Source organism: Manacus candei, unplaced genomic scaffold (genome assembly GCF_025592945.1).
Source record: "Manacus candei isolate 608988 ecotype Guabito, Panama unplaced genomic scaffold, ASM2559294v1 h1tg000018l, whole genome shotgun sequence".
In the NCBI taxonomy this organism is placed as follows: Eukaryota; Metazoa; Chordata; class Aves; order Passeriformes; family Pipridae; genus Manacus; species Manacus candei.
Genome location: NW_026138066.1, coordinates 15,200,687 through 15,215,768, shown reverse-complemented (window position 1 = coordinate 15,215,768; position 15,082 = coordinate 15,200,687). Strand labels below are relative to the sequence as shown.

At 38.6% G+C, this 15,082-nt stretch overlaps 1 protein-coding gene across 1 annotated transcript; it reads left to right on the top strand.

The window, feature by feature from the left end:
- Positions 1 to 8,075: 8,075 nt before the first annotated feature.
- Positions 8,076 to 10,120, top strand: LOC127469844 (E3 ubiquitin-protein ligase Topors-like). Its single transcript, XM_051784658.1, has 2 exons — positions 8,076 to 9,493; positions 9,578 to 10,120. Exons 1-2 carry the CDS (start codon positions 9,305 to 9,307, stop codon positions 10,118 to 10,120), a joined length of 732 nt encoding a protein of 243 aa, XP_051640618.1. The 5' UTR covers positions 8,076 to 9,304.
- The last annotated feature ends 4,962 nt before the right edge of the window (positions 10,121 to 15,082 follow it).

Here is a 15,082-nt window from a genome sequence, read left to right as displayed (position 1 = left end):
TTTCAGAATTTTTACTACTGGAGTGCCCCTTTGCATTTGAATTTTGAAGCCCATTTATTTTGTTTTATTCATCATTCAGGCTGATCCAGTGGCTCAGAAACATGTTACAGTTCTCCTAGATGATGAGTGCCTATACCACTGCTTGGAAAATGAAAGAACAAAAATAACTAACTTAGTTTGCTAGTGCTGGTTTTATTCATCCCAGTTTCTTAGTTTGTTTGTTTATGTATCTTTGCCATTGATAATTTAAGACCTAATTTGCTTTGAGCAACCTGGTCTAGTGAAAGTTGTTCCTACCAATAGCATGGGGGTTAGACTAGAGATGACCTTTAAAGGTCCCTTCCCACACAAAGCCTTCTACGATTCTATGATAAGAGAACCAGAGTTTGGCAGCCTCTAATACTTCGCTTAGCTAGAAAGAAACTAACTTTCTGGAGTTTCAAAAGGATTACCATAAGTTAGACTGGGAAGTTGAAGGGGAAAATAACTTGGAAGCATTAAATTTTAAAGGTAATGTATTGCAAGCCAATATAAAAATCACTCAGAGGATGTGGTATTTGATCCAGAATGCACAATGGAGATAATGATATAAAGTGGGAGAGACAGTACTTCTGGTCTGTGATCTATTATTTGTAAGGAGGAAACATGCTCAGTGTGCACTCCTTAGATTCTAGTAGAAACTACAGTTTTCTTCTTATATACTAAGGATTAAATTGTGTATTTTCTGAAAGCTGTGAACAGGGACCAGCATGTAGCTTGTCTATTGCAAGGATAGACCCAGAAACTAGACTACATTTTGAGGTTCCTACTTTTTTGCTGTTGTCTCTGTATTTCTATATACTCTAAAATGGACCCAATCCTGCCCTGAAGGTGTATCCAACTTCTCCAGGTAGGACAGGAGTCCAAAGGACAAAAAGCTCCTTTCTCACAGGACTTTCAGATCAAGACAAAGCACTATGGTTGTGGGAAACATTTTGCTATACACAAGGCATTTTTTCTCCCTAAAATGATTTGTATTGTGTTAGTTACAGGCATCATGACCTCTCAAAGGCCATTTAGAGGAGTATTTTAGTCTTATATTAGTCTTATATTAGTGGTAGTCTATCTCTTCCTGTGAGAAGCTGCAAGCTAACCAGTTCAGATATCTTTGCCAGGGGTATGTCCTGTCCAGATTTGCTTAGTTCCTTATTCTAAAGAGACACAAAACAGACTCAAGACTTTAGCAAAGACTTTAGCAAAGACTTTAATGTCTAGTTTCAGATTGACTGTCATTGAGCATCAACACAAAAATCCTGGATTATTTTTATAGGAAATTAGGTAAGGTGGATGCTTCTAGGGTGCAAAAATTAGGTGTCATATAACAGAAACTGATGTTGAAAGGAAAATCAGGCAGAATATGATTAGTGCAAGTTAAAAAGCAGAAAAATTGAAATTTAAATGGAAACACCTTTCTCTTCAACAAATACAAAGAAAAAATCTTTACAAGGAAATTTTAGACATCTTAACAGAGAAAGCCTTACTTTCCAAAAGTTTATGCTTTCAGTTTGTTCCATTGTGTTGTGACCTATAGGAAGAAAACAGTAAGAAAGAATAATTTAGTCACTTTAGACAGTCAGTTATTACAAGAAAAAGCAGAGGAGTTCTCTTACAGTGTAACTACAGAAAAACAACAGTGACAAAAAAGCTTTCAATTATCTAGGGTTTTATAACATAAAAGAAACTTATATGAGTTAAATAGTTATGATGTATCTAAATTACAAAATTTTAACGCTTTCACTTTAATTCCTGTTACATTTGGAGCTATTTATATCCAACCCAGGTTCCATCTCCTCCTTTTTCTAGAGAAATGGGATTTTAAAAACTGTATACATACTTTAAGCTTAGATTGAAGCTGAAGAAGGAATGAAAATGTGATGCTAAAATCCTTTCTCCCAAAAATGATCTTGATGCATCCATTAGATTTTGTAGCAAGTAACCCTCCACCTAGAACTAACAAAATTTCTTTGCTTACCACCACACTAAATTCTTGGTTTTATTTCTTCTTCTGCCCTTCCCTCATCTTTCTAAAATCAGCATATACCTTTCATATTTCTCCCATCCTTTATAACTCTTCCATTTGATTTAACTGAATTTTCCTTCTCTTATTTATTAGATCACTTCTACCTTTCTTCTCCAGTGATTCCCTTCTAATGCTTCAGTTCAATATATAAAGACAGATTTTTCCTAGGCAAAATAAAATAACATTAGTGAAGGACTGAAGGTACATTGTATGGACAATAGCTCTGCTCACTAAGTTTTTGCTTTTGGAGAACTGAAGTTGGAAGAAAGGGTGGAAAATTGTGATATAAAGCATATTTAAAAAACTGAGTAGTAGAAAGGTACCAATAGCATAGCAAAGGCAATTCTGAAGGCATGTCATAATTACAAGCTTATTAAAGTGACTTTGCTTTGAGTCCAAGGCCACTGTTTCAAACAATGCCGTTGGAAGGAAGGCATGTTTCCACTGTTAGAACACCTCTTGAAAACACTTCCTTTATTTTTGCTTAGTTAACTGCAGGGACAAGTCATAAGAGGGACTTGGAAACACTAAGACAGTCTTGAGATTAAAAAATCATACCAAAATTGCTTCTAAAATGCAACAACAAGTCATGTTATCTCACTGCCTAGTAAGTGGTAGGTAGTGCTGGAAAGATGCAGAAAGGCTGGCAGCTGGTACCTGGACCTGAATTTGGTTGCAACAGCCAGAGAGGAAGGCAGTACTCAAGGGAAATTTATTACAGCAAAAATCAGCCATGGGGAAAAGACAAGACCACAGTTTTTGATTGTTCGTCCAGATGTATATCTGGAATAATTCAAGGAGGTGGAAATAAAAGGAGGAAGCAAGACAAAGATTCCATCCTGTATTTTGACAGAGTAAAAAGCAATGTCTACTAAAAAGCAGAAATTAGATACTCTGGGAAAGGTACAGCAGTTAATCAACACAACCAGTAAGGGCTGAGGTTTGCTAGATGAACAAGGGCATTGTGTTGGCAGAGGGGTGTTGCATCTTTTGTCACAAAAATTAAAGGTGTGCAGGAGTCAGTGTAATCAAGAATTAAAGCATCTCTTCAGAAACAGTTTTGAAAGGTCTTTTGGACCCTCTGGACTCAGATGCAGGATGCTACTGTTATGATCTCATTTATCAGCAGCCCTATATCAAAACAAGAGGAAAGGAGACAATGACAAATTCAGAGGTTAAATGCAAGACACTTTCTAAAGAGGTAGATTAGGAATCAGATTGCCATAATTATGCTGGCATTAATACGCTATAGCAACACTGTCCTGTATAAAAAGAGAGGGCTTTTTTTTTTATTTTGTGAATTAATCTCACAGTATATTTCTTTTTGCAGTAGGCCTGAATGGCATTTTTGCTAAACTTTGAGAACAAGGTGTTGAGAGGAAGTCCTATTTATTGAGTTTATAATCTAAATAGTTTATAACCTAAATAGGTGTGTGAATGAGGCAATGCCAAGACTATTTCTTTCTTTAGGAGATGGGACAAACTGATCAACTGACTACCCCACAAATAATAGGCAGTCTGTGGCAGAGCTTTACCACAGATTGTGTCTCCAATTCTCCTTTCCATCCTGCTGTGGGGAGGGGTCAGGGGGATGCCAGCGAGAGGTACTGTGGTCTGGTATGTTCCAGTGGGAACTCTAAATTGGGGAATACCATTCCTAAAGAAATGCAGAAATTAAGCACAGTGTGTATTCACAGAGGAACATTCAGAGCTGGTGCAGGGTGGGGCGATCCCCAGACAGTCTACCTGGGAAGAAATATTTAATACATGTGCTTTTGAGTGCAGATAGGTGCAAAAGTGATAAGTGCAAATATATTTTTGGGATGAAAAGACTTAAATGCAGAAGTCCTAATTTCATAGGTTTTGACTTTCCAATGGGAACAGGGAAAGAAGAAAGGAAAAAAAAAGAGTGAAATCTGGAGCAGATATCAGCTAGATCTGTCCTAAATGAGATGACAAGGGAAGAGTGAGAGAACAAAACAAAGAAATATAGGAAACTGTCTGCAGAAAAGGTCATGAAGGTGATTGTGGTGGCCACTTTGAGGTTTTTTGTAAATGTGGTATGACAAGAAGACAAGATCAGTTTATGCAGGAGTACACAATGTAAGAGAAAACATATTGCCTGTCTCTGCAGGTTTGTTGAGAATTTGAGCTGAAATAGTGTTATTCTAAGTACTTCAAATAACAGAGATGTATGCAAAAAACCCAAAGCTATTAACATGATTGCAGTATGAATTGCAGTATGCAATTGAAACCTTAGTTGTTTAAGTGACTATCTTATTAAGATGCTTACAACACTATAATTGTTCAAAGATGTTGTGAGGGCCAAAATCCTAAACAAACAGGAGGAATTGCATGGAATGGTACCAGCAATGTAAAGGAAAGTAAAGGGAAAATTACAGTGTGTGTTTAGACTGAGTTTCCAACTGGAAGATGCCAGGCTAAACAATGGTTTCTCAGAGGACAGGAAAATAAAAAATAAAAATTGTAAACAGACTTAATGAATTCTGGTTTTACAGAGGGGAACTCAATTTTTATGCCTTCTCTGGCTTCATTTTAATTATGTTCAAAGTTTCGGGAAAGGTAAATCCTAAAAAATACCAGCCTACACTACATCTTAGTATATTCTTCTTCATCCCCTCACACAAAATAAAGACTGATCTGTATTTCCAGAAAGATTCTTGTATTTCAAAGCTTTCCCAAGAATGCACACCTCTGTTTTTTGCATACATTAGCATACATATGTACTTCATGCATAACATCCTGTTTCTGCATATTATCTCCTGTCCCACAACACGTTCAAAACCAATTCAAGTGTTTCTAGTTTGTTTGAAGCACTTCTGTATCTACAAGCAGATGTTTGGCAAGAGCTGTTTTTTGGCAAGACAGCTTTCTGCAATTCCAGTCAGTCAGCTGTGGTTTTGTACATCTTCACTTGGTGGTCAGTTTTCTGCCTTATTTGTGATTATTTTTCTAATTCCTGATTGTACAATCCCAGAAAACTCTCTCCAGTATTCTAAGGTACCTGGTCATGCAGTTAGGCTTCACACAAGAAAAATGAAGATTTTTTAAATCTTCTGTAGAGTTTCTATTCTCAAGCAGACGTAGCCAGTTGTCTGAATGTAAATTTGTTTGATTGCAATATTTTCGGGTCTACCCTACTTTTAGAATTCATGAGCTCCTAGAGTGCATTGCTGCAGGCACTAAATCTACATTTTTCTCTCTCCATACTGGTCCTGTTTCTGCTTTGTTGACTGGATACTGAGAGTGGTTGAATACCAGACTAGATCAACTCTCCTTTAAGACTGATTCTGGGGATGAAAGAAGCACTCCCTATTTTTACCAATGTAATGATTTTTGATACAATAATTTAATTTTCAACTCAAAAAGTGGGACAAAAGCTGTACACTCAGATAAACTCATCATGGAGGGCAGGTCGGCCAGTTATTTATGAAAGTCATTAACAGCATGGTTGCAAGTTCATTAAGCCATTTTACTGGCTTTGCAATTACTGCAGATTTCTGTAGCCAGGTGTAGAATGCCGAGATTTATGACAGAGATTTTGTTATCCCTACCATTTGCTGATATTTTACTACACAGTACAGTTTAAGCAAGGATGCCACAGTAGTTCAAGATGTCATGTACTGCTGACGGATCTATGAACTTAGAATCATAGCACATGTGTTTGTGCAATAGTTCCTGTTAAAGTCCGTGTACTGTGCTAAATATCTGCCATAACAAAATCTGCCAACAGACAAAATTAAGATATTGCTTCTTCAGGGTATGGAAAGTGCATGGAGTTGATCTTACAGTAAGTGTACAAAGTAGCATATATTAAGTGATTAAGATTGTGAAGTGTGAAATTTTACAAATGAAGACACAATTTCACTTCATAAGCTATAACCATATATTGCCCTTTTGTAGAATGAGGAAACACTGCCTTGTGATGCACTAAGTATTTAATCATTGCTTTCAATCGATCTTCATAACATTTCTCTAATGCCTTGAATCTCAGATCTTCCTTTTGCATGCTCTGCATGCCAGGACACTGGTGATTGACAAAAAAAATACAGCTCATTTGGATGCGAAGACAATAGAAGATCACTCCTTAACTGCCCTACTATGGCAGTACAAAACACTAGATTTAATTCCTCATTATAAAGTGTTGCTTGAAAAATCCAACGCTGTTTGTAATGCCAGACACAGCCATAACACAGTTTGGACTAGAGATATGAACATTGATCTTTCAGAAGATTTGCTGCCTGCCCTTTTTTTAACTTTATGAGTACTCTGCTGTGCTAGACTGAGAAATTCAATGCCAACTAAGATTTTTTTTTTTTTCCTGTTGTTACCTGTGGAATGAGAACAACAGGACTTTCAGGGAAAGTTTCAATGCCTGCTCTGAAATAAGCTGCTGTTCTGGGCCAATTGGCCACGGGATCTATTGGCAGGGTAAGAAAATGAGAAAACAAGAAGCTGTCCTCTTCATCCCCATGTTTCTGTTATTTAGAGCACTGAAGGGGCAGAGCAGTGAAGGCAGAGAGCACAGATCCCTGCATGGGAGAAAGGGTCCAAAAAGCAGTCTGACTCACTCATAAATATAAATATGCTCTGTGCAACATGAAGGCATCAGCCATAGAGTCTGCACTGCAGTTCTCTTGTGTGCCATGTCTGTTGAACATAAAGATTATCTCTGATTATACTAATGAAATCTTATGGACCAGGCTGTAAGATTTCTAGAGTGAATTCCTGCCTTCCCAAAGACAAGGAATGCAGTTCTGTGGTGACTATAAGCATGTACATTCCATAGGTGAAACATGTGGATCTAGATAGTAGAGATGATGTGACTTAGACCAGGACTCCTTAACATGGAGTGATGCAAATAAGCCTCCTTTTATTTTCTAATAATACATTCTAAGTTATATTCAGACCACACGAGTAATTGATTTTTATACCTGAACTAAGGTTTGCTCTTGCAAAACCCAGTAGCAAGATGGTTTTGAATTGGAAACATTTCCTGATATCATTCTAACACTAGTAAGAAAGTAGCAAGACCTCATTAATATACATTGTTACAGAGAAATTACAAATAGGCGATGTGTGAGGGTGAATTTCAATCAACAGTTTCATCAATGTGATGGATATTTTATTAACAATCTCATTTTCATCTCACTAGTTTTCCAAGTGAAAGAATTTACTGACCCTGCGTGTACTTGGTTGTAATGAGGCTTCATTTATATTTTCACCGCCAAAATACCAGCATGATTAAACTTTAAAATGGAAGGTGAACCAGGTCATTTCTATCAGTAAAGAAAACCTCTAGAAACTTGATCCTACAAAAGGGACTTCCCCTTCCCCTTCCCCTTCCCCTTCCCCTTCCCCTTCCCCTTCCCCTTCCCCTTCCTCTTCCCCTTCCCCTTCCCTTCCCTTTTTATCCCATGAAATGAGAAAATGCAAATTAGTCTATGTAACTGAAATTAGTCTATGCAACTAAAAATGTAGCAACTTCTTTAAACCTGCAATGCAACGCTGTCCAAAGTAAGGAATTAAACAAGCAACTACATTTTCAAACTGCTGCCTCAGTAGGATATCGTGGCAATCATACACTTAAGGGTAAAGCAAAGTTGAAAAATAATGTTCAAGACATAAAAAATAATGTTGAGACTCCACAGAAGCTGTATTAAAGTTGACTTGATCAACTCCGGTTGTATTCTGTTTATTTTCACATGGAGGTTTTTCTTTTCATAATTATTTGCTATTGTAACTGTGTATATATTTATAGAAATATATAATATAAATGTATATATTGTCCATAAACATACAAAACCCTGTCTCTCTGTATATAGTATGATAAAATATAGAAATATAAATATATACATATTTACAAACAGTAATATAATATTTAAATACAGTAACATGAGTTTAATCTGTACCAGTTGGACAACCAGATAATAAAACATAATGCTCAGTTATCATCCCCTTAAGCACCTTTTATTCATGATCTGGTCACATTAATCACATTTTGATATGATAAATTTACCAAACAATCTAAGCCAAATCTTTGTTTTACTGTGTAATTATGGACAATGCATCTATTCATGAGGTTTTGTGCATTCACTTGTTCCTTTTGAGAACACTGTTAACACTTAAAAGTGGTGGTGGGCAGTGATATGGAGATCACCATGATTTGAACAGATTCATGTGAAATATTAGCAACAATAGCAAAGCTAAAAATTCTAGACCTTTTCCCTAATTTTACTCTATTTCGTAGCGGATCAAAACTACCAGTTTGTCCAACAGTTTGCTGCCTAGTCTTCTATGTCAGAGAATAATTTGACTTTAAAATGTTCCCTTTTCAAATAATATGACTATTTAAAGCATTAGTAACAGCTTCTTGAGTCCCTTTGGGGAAAAAATAAAAACTAAAAAAGGTTATACTTTTCCTGTAGCAAAATTGTTGGTATGTAACTACTGTCTAAGCAAAACATGCTGTGAAAGTTGTGCATCTTGTCATAATAAATCATCCCTTGCATAGCTGTAGCTTTGTGTTTGGCTGGACTGAGGTCAAAGCACATGGCTAAGTGGAAAGGAGCAATATGAGCAGCAAAAATAGCTGCAAAACACATCAGTGGGCTTGCTGTCTGCAGCAGGGTTGCTTTGACCTGCTAACAAACACCTCTGAATATTCACTGGTGTTCATAAGATCTCATGTGCCATCTCTAGGAAGCCCTTTTTGGTGTCTGACCACTGAGCTTTGGTCAGCTATAAAGTAGACAGGCAGTTGGACTACATGCCTCTTGTAAGTCCCTGCCAACTAGAAGTACTCCATGCAATCCTATGCCATGCTATGCTAAATAAACATGTGTGCAAGCTGCTGAACCAAATGAAAACAGAAAGTCAAAACCTCCTGGACATGTTAGAGTCCTGGGAAAACACATCTGAGGCCCCAGTGATTGCTGTGAAACACCAGTGCAGAGCACAAGAGAAGGGGGGATGCAGTGGACAGTTCAGTGACAGCCCCAGACTCATCTGCTGGGGCCGAGTGCCGTGGGTGAGGGTGGACCATTGTGATGCCACATAGTGGTGGATTTTGATGTCACCAGTGACAGATCCAATCCACCTAGTGAAGGACTATGATGTCACAAATGACCAGTCACCTTGCAGCTTAAGTTTGGGCATCTAGTATGGCACGCTGCTAGCTCTCAGTATGTAAGCACAGAGCTCTTGGAGGATTTTCCCTGGTTCATGCAGCTGGGGCACCCAGGAGGTGTGCTTGTAGCAGTAGAGGTGGTCTTGGAGGGGAAACTTCACCCAGGGGAGCTGGGAAGGTTTCCTTCTTGGGGGACCTTGGCATTGTTTCTACTCCTCGCCGGGCCAGCCGACGACTGTGACCTCTCTCCCTCTTCTTGTGCGACATCCACTGTTGCAGTGCTGGTGAGAGAAAACAGCTCAACACCCCAAACACGCCTGAGTGACTGTCCTGCCAGACAAATTCCAGCACTTTACACGTCCCTTTAGGCAGGACATGGCAGGAGTGCTGAAGAAAGCATGGGGGAGAGTATCTCTGCTGCAGGGGGTGGTGGCCTGCGCCAGCCACCCCAGGCAGGGTCGCTGAAGGCAGCAGCCGGCCCCAAGTGCCCCATCTGCCTGGGAGACGTGAAAAAGCCAGCCTACGTGGCCTACTGCATGCACCAATTCTGCTTTAGGTGCATCCAGCAGTGGGCCAGGGGACGGGACGACTGCCCGGTGTGCAGGCAGCCCGTGGAGGAGGTGCTGCACTCCGTGCGAGGGGACGATGACTACGAGGTGTACGTGGCCGGCCTGCCCGCCCGCCTGCGCAGGAGGGCGGCCATGAACAGGCCTTGCCGCCGGGCCCCGCAGCGGCGCTACAACCTGCGCAGGCGGCCCACCATCAACCCACCCGCGGCTGGTGGGTGTGAGCCCCCAGGGACTGAAAGCTCCCAGGGGCAGCAGGCAGCTGCAGGGCCCTCCAACACCCCATCCCAGCCGGCTCCCGCTCCCAGTGCTTCTCAGGAACCAACCCCGCACGGCTGCCCCTGACGCTCCTCCAGACCCGCACAACAGCAGAGTGTAGCTGCTGCCCCTCTACCATTTGCAATAAACACTTTGGTGAATGGAAAAGAACGGATGATTGTGGCCTCTCCCTCTCTCCCAGTCCGAAAATCTGGACTTTTTCACGTATTGAGCAAAGCGGTATATATTATTCATAATAAATTCAGATAGGTATCCTATAAAGTGAAAGGGAAAGCACCATATTCCTCAATAAACTTATTGATAAAAATATAAACGTGATTAATATCAGAAAAAAACATACGATGTCTATTCATACCTTGAATTATACATGTCTCGAATGAAAAACTAGCCATGGTACTCTTTTGCGGTATTTAGGTCATGGTGTACATTTGTAACACCAAACTAGAATGTCAAGGAAAACCACGTTACCATAAAAACAGGGTGTAAAACTAGTGTCAGGAAATAAACTTTATGTTTAGCTGAATCTGAAATCTAAAAGACGTACATATGACATCTAATCTGCATTGAACAATTTGATTTACAGTATGATTCAGATATTACATGATATTTCACTACTAATAGAATACAGTCACCCAAGGAATTAGAAAATGGTTTTTGTTTTGTATGTCTCCCAGTAATAATAACATTAAGCACTCTGTTTGTTAAGTGTGATTAGTACAGAATGGAGTTTTATACAATAGTAAATGGTAATGTAGTTACAGATGCAAACTGTCTCCTAACACATAATTAAGTCAAATTTTATATGCAGTAGAGTTTGTATTATGGTTGATATGTATTCATAAGCAGACACACTTGATGTCGTCGCTCAGCTAAAAACTAAAGAAAAAGTAATGTACACATCCCTCACAATTACTTATATTTGCCATGAATCCAAATTGGATATTTGTAATCTTTTATTCCCAACTAATATAACTGTGGTCCTTTTAATTCTATGTTTCAAAATAGACATACCTCCATTTTATGTTATTTAAGATCATTATACATATCCAAGCTTAAAAGAACTTGTTTTATGAATAACGTTACAATCAGAGATATATTAAAAGAGAGACCAGTTAAAGAGAGACTTGGAAGATCTACTGCAGGCTAGACTAAATAGATAAACTACATTAGGGTCAAGAAGTCCTTGGAGCTGTTACTTAGCATCTGGGACAGTATTAGGGCCAGTATCAGGACCAGTATCAAATACGTTTTGCTCTGATCTCCAGATATTGGTTAATGTATGCTGTTCCCACTGGTTCTGTCCCTGCTGTCTATTGCTAACCAAAAAAAGTGCTCTCATTCTGACTCATTTTCTTCTCCAAAAATAAAATAATATAGACCAAGAAAAAACGGGTCTGTTAAGATATGACTGATGGAAAAAGAGAGAAGTGTAAGGGGCTAATTAATAATAATAATAATAATAACAACAGTAAGAAAAATGAAGTATGGACTGAGAACTGGAGGCTGGTTCAAGGGGTGGAGGTGGAAAGAAGCATAAGTGATTCCCTATTGTGCAATTGAGAGAGCATGGTACAATTGGGAGCTACCCTGGTTCTGTTGGTAAATTTGTCCTTGGGATTTTTGGAGTACCTACACAATGAATCTGTATGATCAATGTGTGACAGACACATTTATGTTACAGTAGAAACAGATGAAAGATTTTGTTGTATAGGTGACTAAAAGTATTTCTTCTTGGGAGAACAGATCCGACATAGTGATCTCTTTTGCAGTTTGGGAAACATAAGCCTGAAACTGCAGCTTGGAGGCAGTCAATTTTCTACATCTTAATTCATGTGGTGCTTAAAAAATAATGGCAATGCTTAGATTTGTAGGACTCCTTTCTTCGTGATCCCAACACATCTCAATCAGAGTCATTTTATTCTGTGGGCATTTGAGTGGTTGAATTCCACTATAGCAAATATGTGAAGATTCCTTATTTCAAAGTAGAACACGCAAAGCATAAAAGGCATTGATTTTACATCTGTTTGGCTATTCAGACCAAAAAATGCTTCTGCAATCATCCAGTTAAAGAAAAGCATTAGCAGATTTACCTGCCAACCAGTTATTCAGCACTGAATCAGATCTGTCAAACTCTGCATCAGATCTCAGAACTTTATTCTTCCAATTCTTTTACTTCAGTTTTTAAGACTACTGATAATCTCATTACACCACTTAACTTGATTGTGTGTGATCCATTTTACAGGTTGATTTATAGGCTGTTTCAAGGAGAGGTGATTAATGCATTTGTCAGTAAATCTGAGCCTGAGAGCAGATTCTTAGGCTAGGACACAAATGGAGATTCTTTTCAAAAACATTTTAGTTTTTTTAGTAAAATCATGGTAGGTAAAATTTAGAAACAAAATGAAACTTCAGAGAAGACAACCTAAAAACAGTAAAAGACTTAAAAAAAAGAAAAGTGTTAAAAGGAATCTTCGCAGATCTCACAGAGAAGGCTGTGGAAATGTAGCCATGCAAAAAAATAAAATCAAACACAAATAATTGAGTTTACTAAAATTATAACCAATAACATTGTGACAAGCTTTAATATGTCATTTTCTACTCTTATTTCAGTATTTCTGTTACATCAAATGTAGCTGTTTCAGCACATGCTCATTTCCTTATCTGTTCATCAGCAGCTCTGCTTTTGGGACAGATACTTCGTGGTTACACCAGCACTACAGCTCAGCACTGCATGGCTTGATGCACAACCTGCTTGTGATCAACACCATGGAGTCTTTCAGCTGGCATATGGCACACACATAGCACATAAGGTTATAAGAGCCCCAAGAGCTCCTGAGACCTCTTCAAATCTTGCTCTTGAGAGCTGTGTTACTTCTCATCAACTCTGTCAGCCCAAAATTGTAGGACAGCTATAACTGAAAGTACAAGAGAAATTTTTCTTTCAAACTAGATAAAATTTAAGCCCAAATTAATCCTGCATTCTATTAATAGGTATCATGAACTAAGGTAAAATTATTTCAGACCAAAGCTCAGCTACAGTTACCACAGCAGAATACACTTGTCTGCTGGTGTAGGTGCATCACTGTCTGCTTTATGCTTAGAAAGCTGTAAATGTCTGAAGACCTTACTTTCCTTTATTGTTTGTATCATCCCAAGTGTGGTAACTGTGACCAAAAATTGAGCTGTTACAAAAATAAAAGGTAAACAGTAGTTGACAAAATAGTAAACAAAAATAAATGTGATATGTTGATCATGTGTTAGGAGGAGATTTGAGGAGGAAAGTTGTGTCTTGTAAGTCATCTAACCAGGGAAGAAAGATGAGAGAAGACCCGCCAGAGAGAGTCAAGTTCTACCTTTGATGCACAGTGGGAGGAAGCACCCTGGCTGGCAGCAGCAAGCCCCCAGGGACTCAAAAACCCCAGAGGCAGGGCAGAGCTATGGGACCCTCCAATGCCCCATCCCAGCTGGCTCCCACACCCAGAACATCTCAGGAGCCAACCCCAGTGAGAGCTCCCCCCGATGGTCCTTTTGACCCACACAGTGGCAGAGTCAGTGGTGCAGCCCCTCAGCATCCCTGTCTACTGCTTCCAACAAGTAGCTTGGTGCTTTCCAGGGCTTGTGTGTGTCATGACCAAAGAGCTACACACCACAAGGAATGCTTTCTCATACGTCTTAGAGTTTTTTGAACAAACCTGAAAGCACATGGTATAATGGTAGTCCAGGGTATTAAAGGCAACCAAAACCCTGAAAGAGTTTGGAGGACAGCCATGAAAGTATTCTAAGCAACCCAAACTATAGAGAAATAAGAGGAAATTTTTTTCTCACAGACAGTATGAATTACCAACATTTGGGTAGGAAGCAAAGAGTAGAAATAATGGTTCAGTTCTCATAATAGAGAGGAATCACCATGGGGACAATTGCTTTTGCTTTGCAGCATCCTCCTGAAAAATCCAGCAAGTTGAGAGATGCATCAGACATCAAGGTTTGATAAAGATATAAAATTATTCAAACTTGTCAAAACTAAATTGACTGCAAAGAGTCACAGAAGGCTTTTGTGATACTGAGTGATTGAGACATAAAGCAGCTGATGAAATTTCAATTCAATAAATGCAAAGTCATGCACATGGGGAAAACACAGTCCTAACTTTATACACAAACAGATGATGATAAGCTTGAAATGAGATATTGCCAGTTAGGAGTCACTGTAGATAATTCTCTGAAAACAGATTAAACAAATACAGAAAAACTAGAAGAGCCCTTCTGCTGGGTCTTGGGTACAAAAACCATCCTTCAAGAATTAAGAAATTCATCCACACACACACACACACAGCTGCTTGCATTTTGATTGCTCTAGTGCAGTGACCCCTTCTCCCAAATGCAGTGTAGGGGTACTCCTGTGCATACACTTTGCCCTTCCTTTCTCCCAAACACTGAGCAGAAGCTTGAAGTACCTGGTATTCTTCCCATATTGTTCTTTAAGGAAATTGAAATGAACATCAAGACTGTACTGAGACTTCTTGAACCTCAGCTTTTGTTTGTAGAACTGTTTTACCTACTTTCTTTTGCTTGTATTCAGGGTAGAACCTAGGAGTTAAATTACAATTGCAATAAAATCTCATTATTTATTTAATTTAAGGACCAGTCTGTTCCTTTAAACAGCTTTTCTTAATTCCAAAAGTGATTTTAGCTCAATTTTTAAAATTATATTCTGGCTCAGGACATTCAATTTTTTTTCAGAATAAAAACTTCATCTTTGTCTCTTTTGAAAAAATAATATAGCCAAAATGTAAACAAATGAGAACATTCTGAAAGTAGACTCAACTCTAAAAATAAAAGAGATCAAAAGGAAAATGATACAAGCCTTGATGTTACATAACGCAAAATAAACAGTTCTTTAAAGAAAGACCACAGACATTCAACAGTATGATGTTGCATAGGTATGCATTTTATACTGGGAGAAATTATTATGCAAAGGGGTTGCAGAGTCTCTTCTGTCACTCTATATTAAAACATTGTGGAAGAGGAAAC